Source organism: Rattus norvegicus, chromosome 11 (assembly GCF_021556685.1).
Source record: "Rattus norvegicus strain SHRSP/BbbUtx chromosome 11, alternate assembly SHRSP_T2T, whole genome shotgun sequence".
NCBI lineage: Eukaryota > Metazoa > Chordata > Mammalia > Rodentia > Muridae > Rattus > Rattus norvegicus.
Genome location: NC_141544.1, coordinates 25,159,641 through 25,181,996, shown reverse-complemented (window position 1 = coordinate 25,181,996; position 22,356 = coordinate 25,159,641). Strand labels below are relative to the sequence as shown.

The 22,356-nt window shown below is 41.0% G+C and overlaps 1 protein-coding gene across 5 annotated transcripts in view; it reads right to left on the bottom strand.

The window, feature by feature from the left end:
- Robo1 (roundabout guidance receptor 1) overlaps window positions 1-22,356 on the bottom strand; it is a 1,048,129-nt gene that overhangs the window by 70,119 nt on the left and 955,654 nt on the right. For all 5 annotated transcript variants that reach the window (NM_022188.3, XM_087576842.1, XM_087576841.1 and 2 more), the window contains 9 exon segments: window positions 413-534; window positions 1,616-1,847; window positions 2,619-2,740; window positions 8,125-8,291; window positions 8,403-8,571; window positions 8,717-8,798; window positions 10,261-10,466; window positions 19,331-19,502; window positions 21,467-21,591. In NM_022188.3, coding sequence (NP_071524.2) covers window positions 413-534; window positions 1,616-1,847; window positions 2,619-2,740; window positions 8,125-8,291; window positions 8,403-8,571; window positions 8,717-8,798; window positions 10,261-10,466; window positions 19,331-19,502; window positions 21,467-21,591 — 1,397 coding nt within the window.

Here is a 22,356-nt window from a genome sequence, read left to right as displayed (position 1 = left end):
AAAAGAGAAAGGAAACCTGTCACTTATTTTCAATGTCAAACAGCCCATGACTTCTTTTAGAGCCAGTGCCCTAGAGCAACTCCATTCTGAGCGATATATTTATGCGACATTTTGAGGAGGAAAAAAATCATGAGCGTTTGAAATCTCCATTTCTATGATATTATTTGGCATATATATTCTCTATTCTATGGAATATTAATAGAGCACTTACAGCCTTTATTTTAACCTTTATGCTCCCCCCCCCCCCATAGCTAGTATATACAAAATCACCATGCATAGAATTTAGGAAAGGAATCGCCATGTCGGCAGTTGGCCAGCAGATGGCGACAAAGGCCCACAGACAACGTTTCCAGGCTGTCTTCTGTGAGAGGTGAGGGCTGCCTGTCAGGGAATTACTGAGTGTATTCATTACCTTATATTCTTGGACCATTCCATTCTGTGTGTCTTCAGGAGGCGGTTGCCAAGTGACCAGAATTGCTGTCCCATTTCCATCATTCTTGGATACAGTGACACTTCGGGGAGGGGCACTTGGTGCTGTTAAATTGTCATAGAAAGGAGATTGTAAGGTGTAGTACATAAATCCCAAAGCACTCGGTATTTAAAAACACCAGGCAAATATACCAGCTGCATGCTTTAAATATGGGTATTACCCAGCGCTAAAGGATGCCAAACTACAAGTTTTCTCCGAGTCATGCTAAGTCATTCATTCTGTGAATTTCTCTTGACCAGTTACAACCACAGCACACAACAGCTCAGCCTAGGGCACTGAGGTGGATCTGCAAGCAAATGTGTTGCCCAGGCAAGAAGGGCCACCTGAGTTATGTCCCTGGATCCTAAGGTGGAAGGAAATTAACATTCTCTCTGTGTCTTTACAATGACAACATTATACCTACCTACACACATGCACATATATGTACGCCAGGAACACACTTTTTTAAATAAAAACACCCTTAGGAAAATGTCTGTTCTGTCTAGTCTGTCACCTGAATCTCATATTTTCTCCTTAAAATCTACAAAGCAAAAGAAGAATGGTAATCTTTTTTACATTTAATTATAGCCTATCATGTATACAGTAAGTTACAATTAGAGAAAATTCTGCTTTTTTTGTGTTTGTTGGTTTGTTTTAAAGTATACGGTGACATGAAACTCTCTATACTTATGTGAATACTGGCTTTTAGTTTTCAGTTATAGGGTGGAAATACTGGTTTGCCAAGAACTAAGGGGTTTCCTAGCATGAGGCATTGGGAGAAAATGCGCACTCTGGAAAGTCCAGGCAAATCCAGACATTACTCACCTTATCTACACACCATTAACATAAGCTTCAGTGAATAAAAAAAAAGCAAGGGAATCAAGAACAATTCATTCTCTGAATATTAATTTTTGAAATGATGTTAACATTTGCACACATGCTGTGCAGGCCACTACGGAAGCAAGTCACTGACCACAGCATTTTGTCCCTATACTTGCTGTCAGTAAACAAATTCCCATAGCAAACTATTTTAATATGTACAGGTTGGTGATAACTGTCACTACTAACTTTTAAACAACTTCCGCTAATCCCAAAGCCCAGGAAACATCTTTCATGTGTGCAGGAAGCGTGCTTCATCATACTTGCCTTCTTCTAAGGTTTTGGCAAATTTGATTTCACTATCTGCTCCTTGGAACTCATTAAAAAATGGGCGGGCCTTAATCTCGTAGTTGACGCCTTTTCTCAGATCGGGGATCACCACACTATTTTTGGTTGGGGTCCTCACTTCAAAAACTAACCACTCCGATTCGCCATGGCTGGCTCCAGATGGTCGGTAGAGAATTTTATAACCTTGAATATATTGAGATTGTTGGTCCACCTATTACAATGACAAATAAAAACGGGTTAGTCCCACTGTTGGACTGTCTCAGCTTAGAGGAATAGAAAGAAACATGGTGCAACTAGCATCATAAAACCCCACCGGACTCCACGGTGCAGATTTCTAGTACATAGCTGTAAGGTGCCATTAGCATCTAAAGTGCTGTCATAACCTGTCGTCATACTATGGGCAGCAGAAACTCGAGGCTTCATTATGCATGGCACATTATACAAGCGACATGTGGGCATTTTATGGAAGGCGCTGATTTTTTATTTCGGTTTTGAAAACCTACAACTATGAAGTTGGAAATGGATGGGAATGGATCTGGGAAATGTTAGTAAAAGTGATAGAGGGTAAGTGTGATACATATATATATATGTGTATATGTATATGTGTATGTATATATATTATATATTATATGTATATATATGTAGAATGTATAAAATTCTCAAAGAATTAATAGAAATAGATGTAAAAAATCTTCTTAACACTCCTTGGAAGTGTTTCTATGTTTTAAAAAAGTACATATACATATATATATATATTACTATTCTGTTTTATTAAATCTTTGAGAATTTTATACATACATCATTTATATTTTTATATATATAATAAATGCTGTTTAATAATGGATCACAGATTCTAGAATAAACAAGGCTTGCATAATAAAATTAATGGAAGTGAACAGCAGCCATGCAAATTCCTTATGTGTGACAATCTCACAGAGATCACCCGCTTATTAAAAATGATACAAACGATAGCCCGACTCACCGTCCAGTGCACTTCGACAGAAGAGGAAGAAAGGATGGTAGGGTTGTGGAGATGCAAGACAACATTGCCCAGTTCTCTCTGGACCTGCTTGTGGTCCACCCCTTGGGTGGTTGGTGGGACATCTGCAACAATTCAAGAACAAACAGGTCAAGTCCGGTCCTATTCAATGCTACTGCCCTGATAGCAACTCTCAGAAAAGAAGAATCAGTGGAACTGTGAAGGCAGCCTGAATATAGAAAAAAAAGTGCACTCATCTGTAATGTGTGCACAGGTGTGTGAGCTCATGTGCGTGTGTGCGGATGTGTGTGCGCGAGTGCACATGCACGCTTATCTGCAGGGCCAGGGAAGGGCATCAGGTGTTCCGCTTTCTCATTCTCTGCCTTATTCTCTCGACATGGGCTATCAGCCTGGAGCTAGGCTGACAGTCAGAAAACTCATCAGTGATCCTCATGTCTGACCATCCCCCATAGCCACAGGACTATGTGGTCACGGTTGGCCTTTTTATGAGGACACTGGGACTCAAACGTACATCCTCGTGCTTTCAGAGCAAGGGCTCTCAGCTCTCCACCCATAGCAGCTTAACCTTTTCATAAGGCTCAGATGAAGGTAAACAGAAAGGGGGAAGGGAGAGGCAGAACACACAGGAAACCTCAGAAAGCCGAGAAGGGCAAGAGGCAAAGATAACAGTGGCAAACAGTAATTTTTAGGAGAGCCTCATACCATGTAATAATCATTACATTGCCGAGCCTTAGGGCACTGGGCCCACAATGACTTTGGTTCGGCCCTCTGCACAGATCCTAACTATACAAGGGAGAAAGGGACAGCGAGCTGCAGCTGGGCCACAACGGAATGAAAAGGTTGCAAACACTGAGGGGAAACTGAGCATGGAAAACCAACGAGCAGCACAACTGGGAGAAACCTGGGTATCTCCCCCACTACAGCGGATGGCGAGGAACCGGTGCACGGGGAAAGACATGGAAGCCACAGTGAAGGTCTGATGCAGCGAGCCTGGTTAGATGTGAGATAAGCGCACTTACCATCATTTTTATCGACCATGGTTTAGTTTACAGTACTGTATGTGAGATTTAATCATTTGCTCGAAAGCTCATGAAGACTGAAATGTTTCAGAGGAGCCCAGCAACACAGTAAGAAGTGAACAGCCACTAGGGTCCTTTGTGTGGTGCTATTTTGGGGAGGCATGGAACTAAATTTATTAAACTCTATACGCAGCAAAAACTGCCCACTGCTAAAGAGGATGTGTTTTGGTTTCAAGTGGTAAAAGAAAATGCAGTGGAGCAAACCACTGAACTGAGAACGGGACCCCCGTTGAAGGAATCAGAAAAAGGACTGAAAGAGCTTGAACGGGCTTGAGACCCCATATGAACAACAATGCCAAGCAACCAGAGCTTCCAGGGACTAAGCCACTACCTAAAGACTATACATGGACTGACCCTGGACTCTGACCCCATAGGTAGCAATGAATATCCTAGTAAGATCACCAGTGGAAGGGGAAGCCCTTGGTCCTGCCAAGACTGAGCCCCCAGTGAACGTGATTGTTGTGGGGAGGGCGGTTATGGGGGGAGGATGGGGAAGGGAACAGCCATATAGAAGGGGAGGGGGAGGGGTTAAGGGGATGTTTGCCTGGAAACCGGGAAAGGGAATAACAATCGAAATGTAAATAAGAAATACTCAAGTTAATAAAGAAAAAAAAAGTCAAAAAACCAAAAAAAAAAAAAGAAAAAAAAAGAAAACAGAAAACACAGTGGAAAGAATAAAAAGGAATTAAGATTTGAAAGGGAATACAGAACCATTAATCAACTATTATGTTTTCATATACGCATTTATATCTGACATACACAACAACAACAAAAACAACAAGTTTGCTAAACGATCAAAAAATACCCCTGTCGCAGGAAAGGAAGGAAGCAAAACCATGAATATTTAAATGATATCTGTGGAGCCCAGAGAACCAAGATGAACAGAAGAGAGCACAGACTGGCCAACCACTGTTAACACTTGTGTCACCTGGCTATCTGTATGCACCACCTAAAAATGAAGTCTATAAATAAAGACATGGCTGGGCAAGGTGGCACACGTCTTCAATCCCAGTACCTGAAAGGCAGAGACAGGTGAGTCTCTGTGAATCTTTGGCCAGCCTGGTCTACACAGCGTGTTCAGGATAACCAAGGCTATCCCTTTCGTGAACAACAAACAAAACAGAACAAACCCAAAAATAAATAAATAAGCAAATGAGAAAAATGACTGTGCTGGGATAATTCCAACCCCACCCTTTTCTGATTTCCCCACAGTGTCGTGCCAGTGCTGACATACAGACAATGCCAGAGAGAAAACACTGGGCTGTTCCTAGGCCGTCTCGGGCACATTATCTTTTCTCCCTGTTATTTCCACTGCTGCTCTGGCTGAGGCTACCAATCCAACGAGAGAGGGAAACCGATGGAACAGAAAAATAGAAATGAAGACTGAATCTGTATGTGTCCCTTCCCCCCAGGGCCACCAAAGCTCCTGTAACTTGGGGAAGATAGCACCCTCCCATCACCCCAACCCAGGGCAAGAACTCTACAACTTGTCTGAGTTTTCACATGGATGCCAAGGACTGGCCTCAGGTCCTCAAGCTTGAGTGACACACTCTTACTGCTCTTTCTTCTCAGGCCCATACTGGTATTTTTCAGATGAATCCTATGTGTATACTGTGATAGTCTATATATGTGTTCATTTCCATGTAGACCTAAGGCTTAAGAATTGCTCAAAGGTAGGGCCTATGGAGTCAAAACAGCACTGCATCCCAACAAAAGCCACACAACCCCTATCTGACAGCCACACAGCTCAGCTGCTATTCCTTGCAGAACCAAATGTTGCCAGGGTTCATCGCCAGCTCCGTGTCATTATCCTGATGTACGTTATATCTAAACAACCAATGGACTGTGTCTTAGTTACTCCTGATTGGTCCTTTTCTGTTGTCTGGAGTGAGGGGAGGCCTGTCTTCTACATCACAGTCACGTACGATGGCAAGGACATTTCAAGATTCTTGAATTTCTTTTATCAGGACTGATTTTCAGCCATTCATTCACCAAGTATTGTCACCGGTCTCCTCTTAGAAGACTAAGAAGTCAGGGCTGGGGCTAGAGCTCGGCGGTAAGGTCCTATCTTGGGACCATGAGACCCTGGGTTTGATTCACAGTTCAGTGCCAACCAAAATAGAACAAAATTTAAGAGTCGACCTGAAAATGTCGTGCTCACAATCAGTGCATCACATAATTCATTATCTGAGCCGTTCACAACGGTCAAGGGGAATGATGACTTGATTCTGCCATCTCTGAAATCTTCAGTAAGGGTGAACTTTGTTCATTTGGCAAGTACATCATTCAGTGAACGCAGACAGATCTTAGAGCTGATTTCGACTGGAGTCTGCGCACTTCACTGAGCCCCGACGAACACCCCCTCCTCAAGTCAGTCCACTCATTCTAGCCTTTTATAGCTAATTTTTCGAACCATAATTCAAGTACCAGATTTTTTAATTTGCTCTATTAATTTTAATCTTGTTAGTGCTGGCTCATCATTCCAAGCTGTCAAGATATATTTAATTGATCCTCTCATTTGGCTTCACTTGCTACTTTTTGTAGAGTTATGATAACTGAATTTTCTATGAACCTTCTTTATTCTTAGTTTAGACTCTGAAAGAAACACGTTTGCTGTGACTTAGAAAAAATCTTGCATGCATTATCAATAATTAGTAATAATCCTTGTCAACTCTAGGGAAGTGAGTTTAGTTTGCTTCAAAATTATATATATATATATATATATATATATATATATATATATATATATATATCACAGCTAGACTGAGATGACAGGAAAACATCCTTTCTTTCAAAATGGTATGTATATGTCTCTAGACAGTCGGTCTCCTGGTTGACACAGATTGATTTTCTTATACTGTTTAATTAACTTAATTAACTATGCATCTGAAGGAGGCTGTTTAAGCCCAAATAAGAGGAAAAATGATCTTCATAGAATATATGAACAATATTGTCATTTACAAATTAGGATGTCCCTAAACCATTTCCCATGAGCATGGATGACTAGAATTTAGATTCCACTGGATAGAGACAATAGGTAGATAGGTAGAAACTTCTACTTGGAGACGGAAGTTTACACTCGTTAGAAGCTGCTGTTGTTTCTACATTCTTCACAAATGCATATCTGATATTGCAAACCTCGCATTGCCCCAAGGCAGGCTCCAGATACATGAAGGCTTCTGAGCAGGTGACTCACCCAGCAAACAGAGGGTGTGCTGAACTCAGTGGACAAGGAACAGACATGGGCGTGTTCTGTAACTCCGCTTTACTTTCTCGGTGATTTCAAAAGCAAAATGTCCTCCCCAAATGACCATTTAGACGAATCCTAGGAGCTTATGTAACACTGCTGTTGACTGCTCTCCCACACCAACAAGGAAGCTGTTTAAGTGTTTTAGGCGCTTTGTGTGTCCCTTGTCTCATAATAACTTGCCCACGCTCTTTCCTTTGGAAATGTTAACTCCGAGTTAATGCTCCTGTGTGTGGGGAAACAATTTACATTTCTAATCACCTTTGCAATCACTTTTGCTAAGATTAAAACGAGTGTGTTTTAATTACAATGATATTAAATTTAAAGAAAAGTTAAAGGAGGATTCCAGTAAGTACAACTTTTCCTTCAATGATACTAAAATAATATTTTCCTTCTAGGAGAATATTAAAATAATAGAAAGAGAAAGAGGGTGGACGGGAAATATAGTCTGTCCAAAGATGGAAATAGTTTCAATCTACAAAAGATGCAAAGGAACATATATTGAAAAGGATGTCCTAGTGAGTGGCCGTTCTGAATTCCACGTGTTAGTGGGCTTTACATAGTTCCAATTTTGATCTCTCATTTCCACCCAGCGTTCATCAAAATATACTTTATTTTCCATTTAAAAGTTTCATATCATGCCTCACACAGTAAGAATGAGAGACTAAAATAACTGAAGACCCAAAGTATTTCTTCCATAGCTGCCAAGATGTTGATCACGCAGAGGCACGAAGACAGAGCTTCTAACGGCTGCCTACCTCAGGATGATTTTCACGTGAGGTGAGTTAACCAGGGTAGGGATTCTGAAAAATCGTGTTCGAGGTTATGTGGACTGCATTTTGGCACCAACAAATTTACTCAGTTTTAAATACGATAGTTGATAGGCTTAAACTATTTGGCTTAAAATTGACAAAACTGAAAAAAAAATATACAAAAAGAATCACAGGGTATTTTTAGTGGATTTGTAATCTCAGGAGAAGCAGTTAATCCTTTGTGTCATCAATTTCGATAGTCTCAATCCAGAAAACCATAGCTTGTATTGGACAGTGAAAAGAAATTAAGTTTGCAAATGGGCAACCTTAGCACGTAACCCACATCAGGACACTAATGATGACATCTAAGGACAAGGAGGCGTTTCGGGCTTCAGTCGATCAATATTTACCTTGTGTTTTCACTGGATCGGATATTTGGCTTGGATCGCTAATCCCATAGGCATTTGCTGCCCTCACCAGGAAAAGGTAGATCGCATTAGGTTTGAGCCCTTTGATGGCGAATGTTTCTGTTTTCACATTTTCTGCCACGGTCTGCCAGCTGCTACCAGATGCATGGCTGAGGACAGATACATTCGTTAGAGCAAGTACACTGGATGGAGAAAAAGAAAAGAAGAAAGGAAAAAAGCCAAAAAAAGGGGGGAGCTTGCAAGAACCCCTCTCAGCCTACCTGAAGGCTTCTATAATATAAGACGTTGGGGTTGCTCCTGAGTTCAGGTTAGGCTGCCACAATAAAGTGACTGTGTTTTTGCTCACATCTGTGACTTCAGGCTTTGAAGGCGCACTGGGGATTAAATTGGGGTCGGTGGGTCTTGGAGGTTGAACTGGAACTCCAAATTCTAACAAGAGTGAAAGGGGGAAACAATTTTATATGTACACAAATTGGCACATGAATGCAGGCCACACATTAACTTGCCTTCCTGTAGACCAGGATATTGGCCTTGTTTGTCACCAAAAGTTTTAAGACGAAATGTATGTATTTACCCTGGACTTCGATGTAAGCGCTCCACGTGGCCTCACCACTGGGGGTCGAAGCAGTGCAGGTGTACCGACCGGTGTCACCCAGCTGCGAAGGCACAGGGAAAAGAAATGTTTGGAATCATCAAGACCTTTCTGGGCTGGAAAAACAATTACCGGGTTGTCTATAGCCCACGAATACAGAAATATACATTAAAATCTGCGAACCAGAAATGTCCCTGTAATGTATTTTTTCTTGAAACATAAAAAAAAATATTGCAAGAAGACAGAAATAAAGAGCCTTTTATATGGTTATCATAACTGATGTCTCTCTCTCTCTCTCTCTCTCTCTCTCTCTCTCTCTGTGTGTGTGTGTGTGTGTGTGTGTGTGTGTGTGTGTGTGTGTGTGTGATAGATAGTTCTTTAACAGACTAGGTTTAGCATCAAAGATTGGGAAAAACCGAATTATACACTATCTTAAATTGTTCACTCTACACCCCTCTCCCCTTATTATAAAACTTGAGATGTCAGATATAAAACCAAAGCCCTTGCTGGAACAAGCACTCTCTCTCCCTTCTGAAAACGGAAGCCCAAAGTAAACTCGGGCTCAGCCAAAAACCGGGAACAGCATGCTAAAGCCATATACTTCTGATTAATTTAACAACTCTTATCTCCAGATAACATTGTCATCTGGCTCTGGCGAGAGAGAAGAACAATGTGGCAACGGTTGCCACAAAGAGGTACAACACCGCAACCCTGGTGGCACACAACAGCTCTGCTGTTCATTCAGAACTCCAAAGGATCCACCCACGATCCAGATCCAGGCAGTGGAAATGAATGCGGATTGCAACCCAGGACGCTTGTTTCATATGCCTCAGAAGCTTGTCAGAACAAGACCACAAAAGAAAATCAAAATCAAAACAATGTAAACTGGTCCTGAAGGAACAGATGATGAGGTGACCTGGGATGGCAAATCCCCATGTTTGTCCCCACCAATCTGTGGGCTTTTTATCACGCAGCATTCTGATTTGAAATGGGCACTGAGTTAGCATATATATGACTTTATAAGCGCTGTCCATGTGAATGATACTTTGTAATTGCAAAATGCTGGGCCAAGTAGTTCAAACAGAAAGACTGCTCAAATCCACTGTACATAAAGCAATACTAGAACATTTTCCTGGCTGGTTACTTACAGAATGCCTGCATATCCTCTCTCTCTCCCTCCCCCTCTCTCTCTCTCTCACACACACACACACGCACACACGCACACACACACCTGCAAACACGCAGTGTACACACTCCCTCTCTCAGGTCTCCAACCATTTTCCTTAATACGTCTTCCAAAGCATCTTCTTCTGTCTCCACAGGACCTTAAATTACTTGCCGTAACTTATGAGTCAAGTCACCTCAAGCAGGCACAGTGGCATGCCTGAACAAATGATGCATACCATTAGAATGTATTAGTATTTTTATTTAGTATTTCATCTAGGTGACAGTATTTCAATGCTAGTTGTTGCCTGTAAAAGTAAAGAGGAACCGAGTAGGAAGTCCATGAAGCCTTTGCAAGTTACCTTAGCGTAGCGGATCTGCAGGACCCCGCTCTCCAGCTGTTTGATCCGAGAATCTTGGGTTGAAACAAGGACTCCATCCTTCCTCCACAGAATTGTGGGCACGGGACTGCCTGTGGCCACACAGCTGAGAGTTAAAGTACCATCCACTGCTACAGTCTGATTCACAGGACCTTGTCGGATGACTGGGGGAGGCCGGTCCGCAATCACTGCCAAGAGAAACAACAGGAAATAGATTTCTGCAACTGGAAGCAATTTTCTAATCATCTGAGCAACAGCCATTGCTGTAGGCTTTGAAAAAGAAAAAAAAAACTAAAGATAATTAAACAAGTAATTAAAGTGGAGACATGCGTTATTCAGAATGCATTTACATTATGCACTGATTAGGAATATTAAAACGAGGTACAAGGCCTTTCAAATGACAAACTGGGTCTGGGCCTGCTACATTATCTAGGGACCAAGTAAGCGTTCAGAAATTGAATACGGGCTGTGGCTGGTGAAGGAGGCTTATAACGAAGAGGAAAGAATACTGTAAACATAAGGAAGCACAAGCAACAGAGCCATTTAATAAGTCTGTCCCACAGAAATGTATGGGACAGATTTTAATGAATGAACCAAGGTCAACTTGATTTCATAATTGTTTTCTCTCTAACAGCAACCACCAGCGCCATCACATGAAGCCACCATGCAGAAAGTCTGACCATTTTGAATGTTAAAAGGTGCATTGGACTTTCCTTTATAAACAGAATTGAACTTGCTGTCTTTATCTCAGAATGGTCTGCTACCTACATGCCTGCCTCCCTGCCTCCCTCCCTCCCTCCTTTCTTTCTTCTTTTGGGAGTGTGTGTGTGTGTGTGTGTGTGTGTGTGTGTGTGTACACAAGTGTTTGAGATATCTGTATCCACATGTATGTGGGGTATGTGTGAGAGCACACATGAACATAAGCAGATGTGCATGCATGCCCACGCATGTGAGTGCAGAATCCAAAGGTTGATGTTGAGTGCCTTAATATTGCTCTCTGCTTTATTTATGAAGCAGCCACTTCCTGAAGCACAGATTTTAGGTGTGGCCAGTCCAGACAGCAGGCTTTGCAGGAAATCCTCTCTGATCTCCTGAATGCTTGGATTACAGGCTGAACACCTCACCCTGAACTCAGCTTTAACATTGGTTGTGTGCATACAAACTCCATTCTCCACACTTGCGAGGCTAGCCCTTTATCCACTGAGCAATGTCTAGGATGTTGAGTGATTTTTCTATTGAAATATATACATGGGTTAAAAAGTAGCATCCCCACATCTAACGGATCAGGGTCTCTGGAAAGTGCCTCAGGATCATATGGCTGGTAGGCTAATCCCAATAGCTAAGTGAGGCTGACGTCCAAGCCTAGCACCCTCCACTACCCCATACTCCAATAAACACGCACGGCAAATGCATTCAGTCACTACTGTTTTCTTTTAATTGAAAATATGCTTTCCCCATACAATATATTTAGCTTACAATTTACTCTTCTCCTCCTAATTCCACCCCACCTCTCCGTCCATAGAATGCGATGCCTTCTTTTTCTGATTTATAAAACAAGCAAATAAGAAGATAGGCATGGCAGAGCAAAACAAATGTTAGAGAATGTTTTTAAAGAAAAAAACACAGAAAAGCACACGCATGCAGAGACATATCACACAGCAAACCTACTGTTTTTATTTTTAATTTTATCTATGCCTCTATGTCTGTCTGTCTGTCTGTCTGTCTATCCATCCATCCATCATCTCTCTTTCAAGACATGGTTTCTCTGTGTTGTTCTGGCTGTCTTGGCACTCACTATGTTGACCAGGCTGACGTCAAACCTGGAGAACCATCTGTCTTTGTCTCACAGGTACTGGGATTAAAGGCCACACAGCAAGACTTTTTCACCTTTTTAAATAGTAACCTAAACCTATTGAAAAAGGACCAACGGGGGAAAAAAATTTAGAGAAAGAACTGAAGGAGCTGAAGGGGTTTGTAACCTCATAAGAAGAACAACAATATCAACCAAGCAGACCCAACAGAGCTCTGTGGGACTAAACCCCCAACCAAAGAGCAAACATGGAGCGACCCATGACTCCAGCCACATACATAGCAGAGGGTGGCCTTGTCGGTCACCAATGGGAGGAGAGCCCTTGGTCCTGTGAAGGCTTGATGCCACAGGAGGGAGTGGGTAGGTGGGGGAGCACCCTCATAGAAGCAGGGGAGGGAGGATGGGATAGGTGGTTTCTGGAGGGGAAACATTTGAAATATAAATAAAAAATACAATAAAAGAAAAAAATTAAAGTGTAAAACACCTGAAACTGTCATGTCTTAAAGTCACTATTTTAGTGAGACTGTCACAAATTTAGAGGAAGCAGAACAAAGTTAGAAAACCGCCCCCATCTCCTGAGTGCGACGGCTTAGCATGTACTCCACAGATCTCTTTAAATGAATTCAAGTTGTTTGTTTAATTTCAGGAAATTGTTTTCAATTATTAAGTTTCAAAATTCTGGATCTCGGAGTTTAAAAAAGGAAGAGATGCAAATACACAAGAGAGAATTCTAACAAGTTGTCTGATGGAAGGAGTCTGGCTGCCGGAGGAACCAGATTTTGGATGCATTAATTTGCGAATCTGCATGTGTCATGTTCAAAGTTTTATGCACCAAAGATTTCCGCAAGCTGGAGTCACACTTCAATTTGTTCCTCGTTTATCATGCAATAATTATTAGTTTTATGCATTCCCATAAAAAAAAGCAATTAAGTGGAATCAGTGGCTAGGCGTTTGCACTCCACACTTCCAGTCCCCTGCCTTGCCATCTTTCCTGGTGTGAAGTTTGCCAGTAGAACGAGGAAATTAGAAGGCTGAATTTTTTAAGCTTGGCAGAAGTGTTTTAGATACAACACTGAAGGAGAAAAGAAGCCAACAATTCCTTTACTCGGGCTTTCGAACATCCTCTCCGTATTCTATGTGGAAGCTTGCTAAAATCGAGTTGCAGACCCCTCCTAGTAAATCCACTGGGCATTTATAAGGCCCCCTGTGTCCCACTGATTATCAGAATGAATACATACACCTAGACATTAACTGAATTAGGAACAGAGGGCTTCACTCCAATCTTCCCTGTGTCTAGTGCTAAGATGGCTGACATTTGGTAGTGCTGCTATGTTCAAAGCCATCACATGTGAGGGGTCTATTGTAACTTATAACTAATTGCCCAGAGTTGCTTTGTGAGGTACCTCCCCAATTCTATCCTGGCCCCGTTCACTGATGGGTTCTCTTGCTGTCAGTTATTTCTGCTGTTTCTACTGGGTAGGTAACAAGAACGAGGAAGCAATAAAAAACACTTCCATCATCTGCCGTGTGTCTTTTGGTTCGCTCTTTATCCTCTTTGATCCCCACTTCTTTTGTGTTTGCTTGCTTACATGTGTGTTGTGTGCCCATGCATGTAGCGACCAAAGGTTGAGTCTGGTTTCTTCACTCATTGTTCTCCATTTTATTTATTGGGTCAAAGTGCCTTGCTGAGTCAGGAGCATCTCAATATAGGCTAGCCTACCCTACCTCCCCCAGGAGCATCTCAATACAGGCTAGCCTACCCTACCTCCCCCAGGAGCATCTCAATACAGGCTAGCCTACCCTACCTCCCCCAGGAGCATCTCAATACAGGCTAGCCTACCCTACCTCCCCCAGGAGCATCTCAATACAGGCTAGCCTACCCTACCTCCCCCAGGAGCATCTCAATACAGGCTAGCCTACCCTACCTCCCCCAGGAGCATCTCAATACAGGCTAGCCTACCCTACCTCCGCCAGGTATCCCATGTTACTGCCTCCTGACTGCTGTTTTTTTTTTTTGTTTGTTTGTTTGTTTGTTTTTTAAACATGGGTTCTGAGGATCCAAACTCTGGTCCTCACATTTGCAGGGCTGCTTCATCCACTGAGTCATCTCTCTAAACTTCTCCACATTTTTAAATCTAAAAAAGGAGGTCACTGATACTTGTTCAAACCAACTCAGGAGCACTCCGTGGATTCGGAGATGATGAAACAGTAGCCATGGATGTGCTTAGGGGACTGCAAAAGGCCAGACACTCACATGAACTACACAAAAGCTAATATGTAAGTCAGACATAGGACTTCCTCAAGACACTTTCACAGTTCTAGGCATAGAAAATGGAGCCAGTGTTTTCGTCAATGCCAAAATAACACTAGTGGGGTGCTGTAATTAGTAGCTACAAATCTGGTCCATTGATAGGTAAAAATCTAAATTTACAGATTGTAAGACAAATTTCAAATTAGTGTCTAATACCTTACACTGGAATTATGCAAAAGAAATATCAGGCAATAGAACAAACAGTGCAAAAACTGGAACTGTGTAATGAGGGAGTCAACATATGAATTTTCAGTAAAAACTATAGTTAACTGAGTGGTGCACGTGTGAAAAATGTACATGTGTACATCTACAGACATCAAAGCAAATATCTCAATTGTCATCTATATCCAAGTGGTTTTGGGGTATTTGGTATTATATATACTTTTGTGTCATCGCTCCTGTTAGCAATCATGGATTGAAACTTTAAAGCCAAGCAACTTGTTTAAATAAAAAGGAGCTGGAAAACAGTCTTGTTTTACTGCATACTAGGCTTATCAGGGACGAATACAAGTGGTTTTAAATACTGCTGCTGTTTGATAACCATTATTTTTCTTGTAACCTAGTGGTAAGCAGACATAAATGGACACATGCCTTTGTCAATGCCAGTAAGGCTGAGCCTTAGTACAGGCATCGTACCACAGAGAGCTGCTACTCCACCCCTGCCTTGTGCTTTACTCTGCCTTTCCCTCTACTGTGTTTGCCAACAATAGAGAAGGTCAAGCAGATAAATCAAGCAATATGGAAAACATACTCCATCTACAAGCCAACAGGTCAACAGACGTGATTGAATAAAATATTGACATTGCCAGGATTCGTATGATTACAGCCAGCTATAGCTATGAAGTACAAGTCCCTGTGTGTGTGTGTGTGTGTGTGTGTGTGTGCGTGTGCGCCCACACATGTGTGTGTACATGCAGACCAGAGCTCTACTTTGGGCATTTTCCACTACTGCTCTTCACATGCCTTGAGGCAGGGGCTCTTATAAACCTGGAACTCACTTGTTGGCCTGCCTAATTCTGAGCTTGCAGACCTGTGCCCCCCGATGGGCTTTTTATGGCGTTTTTGGGGATCCAAACTCAGATTCATGGGCTTATGTAGCAGACAGTGAATGGATTGAGCCATGCCCTTGGCCTAAAAATCTCCACTTTTAATTAGAGTATTTGGGAAAAGTTCAGCAGTTTTGTTTCTATCTTGTTTAGAGATAGCCATCTAAGTTGCAAGTGTAAGAGTATGCGCAAGCTTTTCAAACTCTGCGTTCTATCAGGTGGTCCTCATAGCTATGACCCAATGGCTACGGTGCTCAGCGTGCATCACAGCCCATGCTCAGTATAACGTATAGGGTGTTTTGTAGGCAACGATAAGACACTGAAAGTTTTTTGACAGAGAAAATCCTGGTTTTGAATTCTCCCTAGGAGCTAGCTTGCTCTCTCTTTTCTTTTCTCTTCTTCTCTTTTCTCTTCTTTTCTTTTCTTTCCTTTCTTCCTCCTTCCCCTCCCCTCCCTCCCTCCCTCCCTCCCTCCTTCCTTCCCTCCTTCCTTCATTCCTTCCTTCCTTCCTTCCTTCCTTCCTTCCTTCCTTCCTTTCTTTCTTTCTTCCTGATACTCAACAATATCTACTAAGAATCCATCACATGAGATCTGGGGTGGATACTAGGCAAATATTGACTTGATTAAACAGAAAATGGCTCAATTTTTGTGATACGTGGATTGTCTTGAATCACAGAGGAACAAAAGATAAAGAATGAAACATACGGAATTCAGGAGTGAATCTGTGTACAGGGATGGGGACATAGGACTCATATTTGGCAGGTTAGTGCAAACTCCTTATAGAGAGTGAAATTCAAGTGCAAGAGGAAAGACACAGAGCAGCACTGCATGCAGAAGCACACAAACAGTGTGGGATTGCACACTAGCAGTGTGGCATTCAGAACACAGCCTTCGGAGAGCCAAGTGCGTACTGCCCAGCACCCAGCAGGACACCAAACATCCTGAGATCTCCAGGCAACTCTTCTAAAAAACGTCCCCGAGAAATTCACCAAACTCAGTGTCAGCTACACAAATCTAACTCAGTTCGGAAAACCTAAATAAGTCCACAGTTATAATCTAATGATTATATTTATATTTATGTTTATATTATATGATGTCATTATGCAAGTGAAGGCAGGTACAAGACAGAACGAGGCCTGTCCTTGGATGAGAAGGAAGGATGGGCAGGAGAAAAGTTTTAGAGAGGAAGAGACTGGAACTGAGGAGAAGAGGGAGAAGCAGCGGAGAAAACGTGGAGACGGATGTTAAGATTCCTCTCTGCACATTTACAGGTTGCTGTGAATATTCTTAAGGGATGGACGTGTACAGGGCTTTGTGTGTCTAGATGAACAAATTATATCTTATCAATTGGATCAGAGGTTATTGTGTTGTGTGTTCTTTCATGTGGTGATTTAAGTTTAAGAGAGTCTGTGGTGGCTAGACACGCTAGCCCATCATGAAATTGGGCTATGTATGTCTGGCATGGTGGCAATCTGCCTTGGGAACTAGATGGGTAGAGAGATTGTTGCCAGGTTCAGAGAGTGGCCATCGGCAGTGTGATATGGGATGGAGCAAGGTGGGTGAGAAAATTTATTGACTGAGATGAAGACATCCACCAGCTATCTTGGGGCACTACGGTGGGGGTAAAAGACAGCATTTTTTTTTATAATTTTACAGCAACAACAATCCTCATTGCACAATGAGAGTGAGAAAGGGAGAAAAGGAGTATATAATATATTTTTTTCATTTATAAGTAAAACATGAATATTACATTATTTATTTATATATGCATTCTCTGTTTAAAGGAGTGAAGACCTTTATCTTCAGTTGTTAGATTTTGTACTTAAAATTTTCAGAATAATTTACGTAAAATCATTATAAAAATGAAGGAATTTATCGAGGTTGCTTGATTAAATGTTAATGCATAAAAATTTAACTGCACAAATAAGCACTTTCTTCAAACCATTCAACATTGAAAAATTTAAATTCATGTATAGACACATCAAAAAGAGGTATATCTAGAAAGCATATGCAAAATTTATATTCTGAAAACAATAGACATTCCTGAGAGATATTAAAGAAAAACTGAATAAATTGAGATATTTATGTGGCATATATATAATTTCTGAGTGAATACTTTCAGATTATGGAGAATCAAAATGAAAAAAGTTACAACTTTGAGTAGAGTATTTAGCCTTTTTATTTATTTTATGTCTATGATGCTCTATCTGCATCAACATCTGCATGCCAGAAGAGGACATCGGATCACATCACAGATGCTTGTGAGCTACTGTGTAGTTGCTAGGGATTGAACTCAGGACCTCTGGAAGAACAAACCATGCTCTTAACTGCTAAGCCAGCTCTCCAGCCCTGAGTAGGGTATACACAATTTTATGTGATTTTCTGTTTGGCCAGTTTAACAAAACTAAAATAAGAAATTCAAAGCTGAAGACTTGCATCCGCCTTTAAGACTTGCTATAAGCTACAATAACGAAGTCTACATGAAATAGAGTCAGCGGACCCGCTGAGCAGAAGGGAGACTGTGCACCGTGCAGTGGCCTATGCACACGGCAGTGTAGTTAGACGTGGAAAGCCTCATCTCCTCTAGAGATGATGGATCAACTCCTTTGTGTGCATTTTAATCCGGGGACCGGGGAGGCAGACACAGCAGGATCATGGGAGCTCCCCAGCCTGAGAGCCAGCTAGCCTTTCTGACCAGTTCCTGACCAATGAGCGGCTCTGTCTCACTAACAAGTAGAAGGCACCAGAAGCTTCCTGTGGACTTTTCCTGCATCATACACCTTCACTCACAAACACAAAAGACACCAACCACACCATCGACCAGGAAGGAGCAACGCCTGGCACCTTTTATTTCTGACGTGCTTCCTTTATCCTGGACCCATCTTTTTCTGGGAAAGACAATGAAATGCTTGCCTTTTAGGACCCTTAATGCGCTGCTTGGAATTAAAACTGTAAAAATAATTTTAGGTTTTCAAATGCATTCAATGTTGAAAGCACAAAGCATGTCATTGTAATTTCAAACACATGTACGGTAATACTTTCTTGATTATACACATGCATACTCACACAAATACACTGCATAAATATGTCTATCATAAACATTATATACATGTAAATATATTTACATATCTAAAATATATTTATTTAATATATGCACAGGTATCTTAGCATGTACAATAAATACATGCACATATCTATAAATATCTATTTCCCACATTTATAGACATTTTCTTTAGTGAAATAAATACATATTTCATAAACTGTTGTATCACAAATGCACATATATATGTGCACATGTATAAATATATTTACATCCAATTTATATTTTCTTCCATCTTTTCAAAAGATCACTACTTGTATTTTGCAGGTTGGAAAATTTTCTCAATTACCATCTCTTTATGATATATTTGGCAACAGCTAACCATGTTTAGGGAATTGATAAATAAAAGGCATCAAGACTACGAAGAAAACCTAGCAGACCGTTCGCTACCTGTCAGCTTTTGAATTCATGATCAATTTTAATTCTTCTTCACTTAAGAGAAAATACTAGAAATGGCAGCTCACAGTGAGACCGCATAGATCCCACAGGACTTCATCTTGTTTTATATTTTTCTGAAACTTGAAAACTTAACTCTGCTCAGCTCTTCAGAATGAAACTATTCGTGGAGAATCTCTGTGTTTTTAGGAATCTGATCAGTACACAGAGACGTATAGTGTGTTTTAAGAGAAGACCAACAACAGAGTCGCCATTGTACCGACACCCTCTTTAGTTTACACTAACGCAACTATGGAGTAGAATGTGAAGCTTCCCAGGAAAATATCCACACGGCTCTCTCAGACCCTAAAGCAACGTGGATCACTTTGAAAGGAAATGTTTTACTTTACCATCAGTAACTTCCAAATATGCCTTTGTGATGATGCTTCCAGCCACGTTCAAAGTCTGACAGATATAGTAACCGACATCAGACCTCTGGACGTTCGTAACAGTGAGGTCCCCCGTCTGGGAAACTGAAAACCGGCTAGAGGACTGTGGAGGCTGGTATGAGAAAAGCAGATTCTGAAACCAGAATTGGGGGGAAAAAAATAGAAACAGGTTAACCGCCGGGCTGGACTAGTATGGCAAATGTAATGCGTACATTTGTAAACATACGTGTAAATATACATGTATGTACTAAATATTCTTCCACCATAAACCACATACATTGAATGTGCACATGTATAAATACATATTATTAAACATAAAGAGTTTAATAATGCAAACTAAATGGAATTACGTGGAAAATGTTAAAATTCTCAATACTCACATGCATTTTTGGAACCATTAGTTCTCATAAGAATAATAACTAAACATAATAAGAAGACTAAATTTTGATAGACCAAACTATATTTATGCAAATTACAACAAAAATCTTGCATTATATATTAATGGCAAATAGTATAAAACATAAACAAACTGAAAATTTAAAATTCATTCTGATAAACTATAATACGCAAGGATGCCATTTTGGCCCCATGACAAGCAGTTCTTCCTGCTGTCACTTACTAATGTTCTGGACCAATTCTCCATCACCTAGCAGCGTTAGCATCTTGTTCTCCTGTTGGGAGGTAAGAGTGCATGTGATGGAGCTCTTGAGGTCCATGTAGAATTGAACAGAAAGATACAATTCCTTAGAAGATTGTACTTCGTGTGTTGTTTTTCATGAAACCAAATATACGGACCTTCTCCTAACTGAGGATATTGCTTTATTTTTAAAGTTTTGGTGCTATTAGGCAAGGATCACTTTGTAAAGGGTTAGGTAACACTCAGTGGGACAAGTTTTCATCACTCTTCTTATGCAAAATGATTTGCACTGTTGAACCAAAGTAATTAAAAATTTTGGAAATTAATTCAGTTGAAGTATCACGCTACTAAAAAGAATATCTTGTGGGTTACAATTTTTGTTATAAAGATATTCTTGCATAATCCAATCTTAATTCTTCTTGCTCTGTTAGTTCTTGTCTTTAACTTGTTCCCAGCAAACTTAATTTTGTGCGACCAAATGGAGTATCTTAGAACTCACCAAGAATTCAAATGACGGCCTACATGCTATAATCAAACTGATCCTTGTCAACCAGAGTAAAATAATAAAAAGATAGCACTGCCCTTGAGAGTGGAGGTCAGTCAGTAAGCGGCGGACCTGCTCTTTATAAATTTAGAAGCAGGACCATGGAATCCCAACACTGGTCAAGTGACAATAAGACAGCAAGGAATGGCCACACCGAGAATGAATGAAATTAAGTTTTACAAGTAAAATATTTCACCTTATTTAAGAAGGCAAAAAAAAAAAATCACAGGGATGAGTTAAGAAGAGATTTTAAACTCTGCAATTGCTTTACGTGTAATGCTGAAACCTGGCAAAAGAGGAGTTAATAGTCTAGATTCTAGAACGCTTGGAAAATTCGATCCACCCGCAGGCGGTAAGTACCCATGAGGGCTTTAGAGACTGGAAAGTACAGACCTCTAGGGAACATGGCATTGATGCTAAAGGGGAGTTTACACTTCGTTTGGAGCTTCAGAAGATACCTACGTTCCCGAGCCTGTGGAGAACTCACAGAACAATCACCACCTCTGTCTCACTTCAAATATACTCGATCTGTTCGTGCAGGATTCTAGATAGCTGCACAGTGGGCATGGCGGCTGAATTATTTAGGCAGAACAGACAAGGCTTTATTGAGTGTGGACCATTTCAAAATAAGAGGAACATTTACTCGGCAAAACAGTGGCTCAAACACACCCACCACTCTGAGTATTAAAATATGGCATGGAAAATGGCTCTGAGAATTCAAATGGGGACCCCCTTTCTCGTCCCTCATAATTCTAAACATTTCTAGGTTTTTTGTTTGTTTGTTTGTTTGTTTGACTAATTAATTTCTGGCTAATGTGATTGGTCTATAATTTTACGATCCTTGGATTTTACGATCCTGCCGGTAACTAGCACCCATATTCTCTTCAAAAAAAAAAAAGTTAGAAAATAGTTATACCTGACTCCCCTCTCTCCGCCAAAAGATAGCTGGTTGAGGATTTCCAGTTGCTTCACACTGAAAAGTCACAGTTCGCCCCAAGGCAACCACCTGGTCTCGAGGCTTCACGACAAAATGTGGTGGCTCTAAAGAGACAAAACATACAGAATGAGATCATGGCAGCACAGCCCTACGAGGCTCTGCCTTCATTTTCTACAACACAGTATAATAACGGACCTCCTCCCGCCACTCATTTAAAGTAAAATTGCTAAGTGCATATTTATAGAGTGAAATAGACCTGTACTGTGAAGAGATTTATTACTTAACCTAGGCCTGGAATTAATCCTCATATTTAAAAGAGTTCTTGAGCTACAAGCTGACCCTTTCCATTCAAATCATAGCCGAAAATTATTGTATGAATAAATATTATCTTTCCTCACTGAGAGCTGCTTCAAGGTGAATGATGTCTAATCACACACATGCAAGATCTCCTGATATAGGCAAGGGCTGAAATTACTTTAATTTACCTCAAAAGTTCCTGAAATGCTACCATGCAAATGAGAGACATTTAAAATCTTCAGTCCAATTATTTGAATAGAAATGGATTTAAAGCAACAGTGGAGTCGCGTGCCCCCTTCATTTACATGGGCAAGGGCATGTTCAAACAGAATATATATGGAAATGAGGGTAAATTCAGAACATCTGCTCATCCTGACATTATAAATACTGCCAGCTTTGTCCAAACTGTTTGATTTAGACAGTCTTGAATGGCCACTTCATCCACCAGTCAATAGTGTGTCAGAAAATTGCATCAGTTACGTTGAGAGCATGGCAGCTGAAAGGTCCGTGTGCTGACAGAGCAGGGCGGGGAGCTGGAGCCTGCATTAAGGCTGGGCATGGCAACAGGGAAA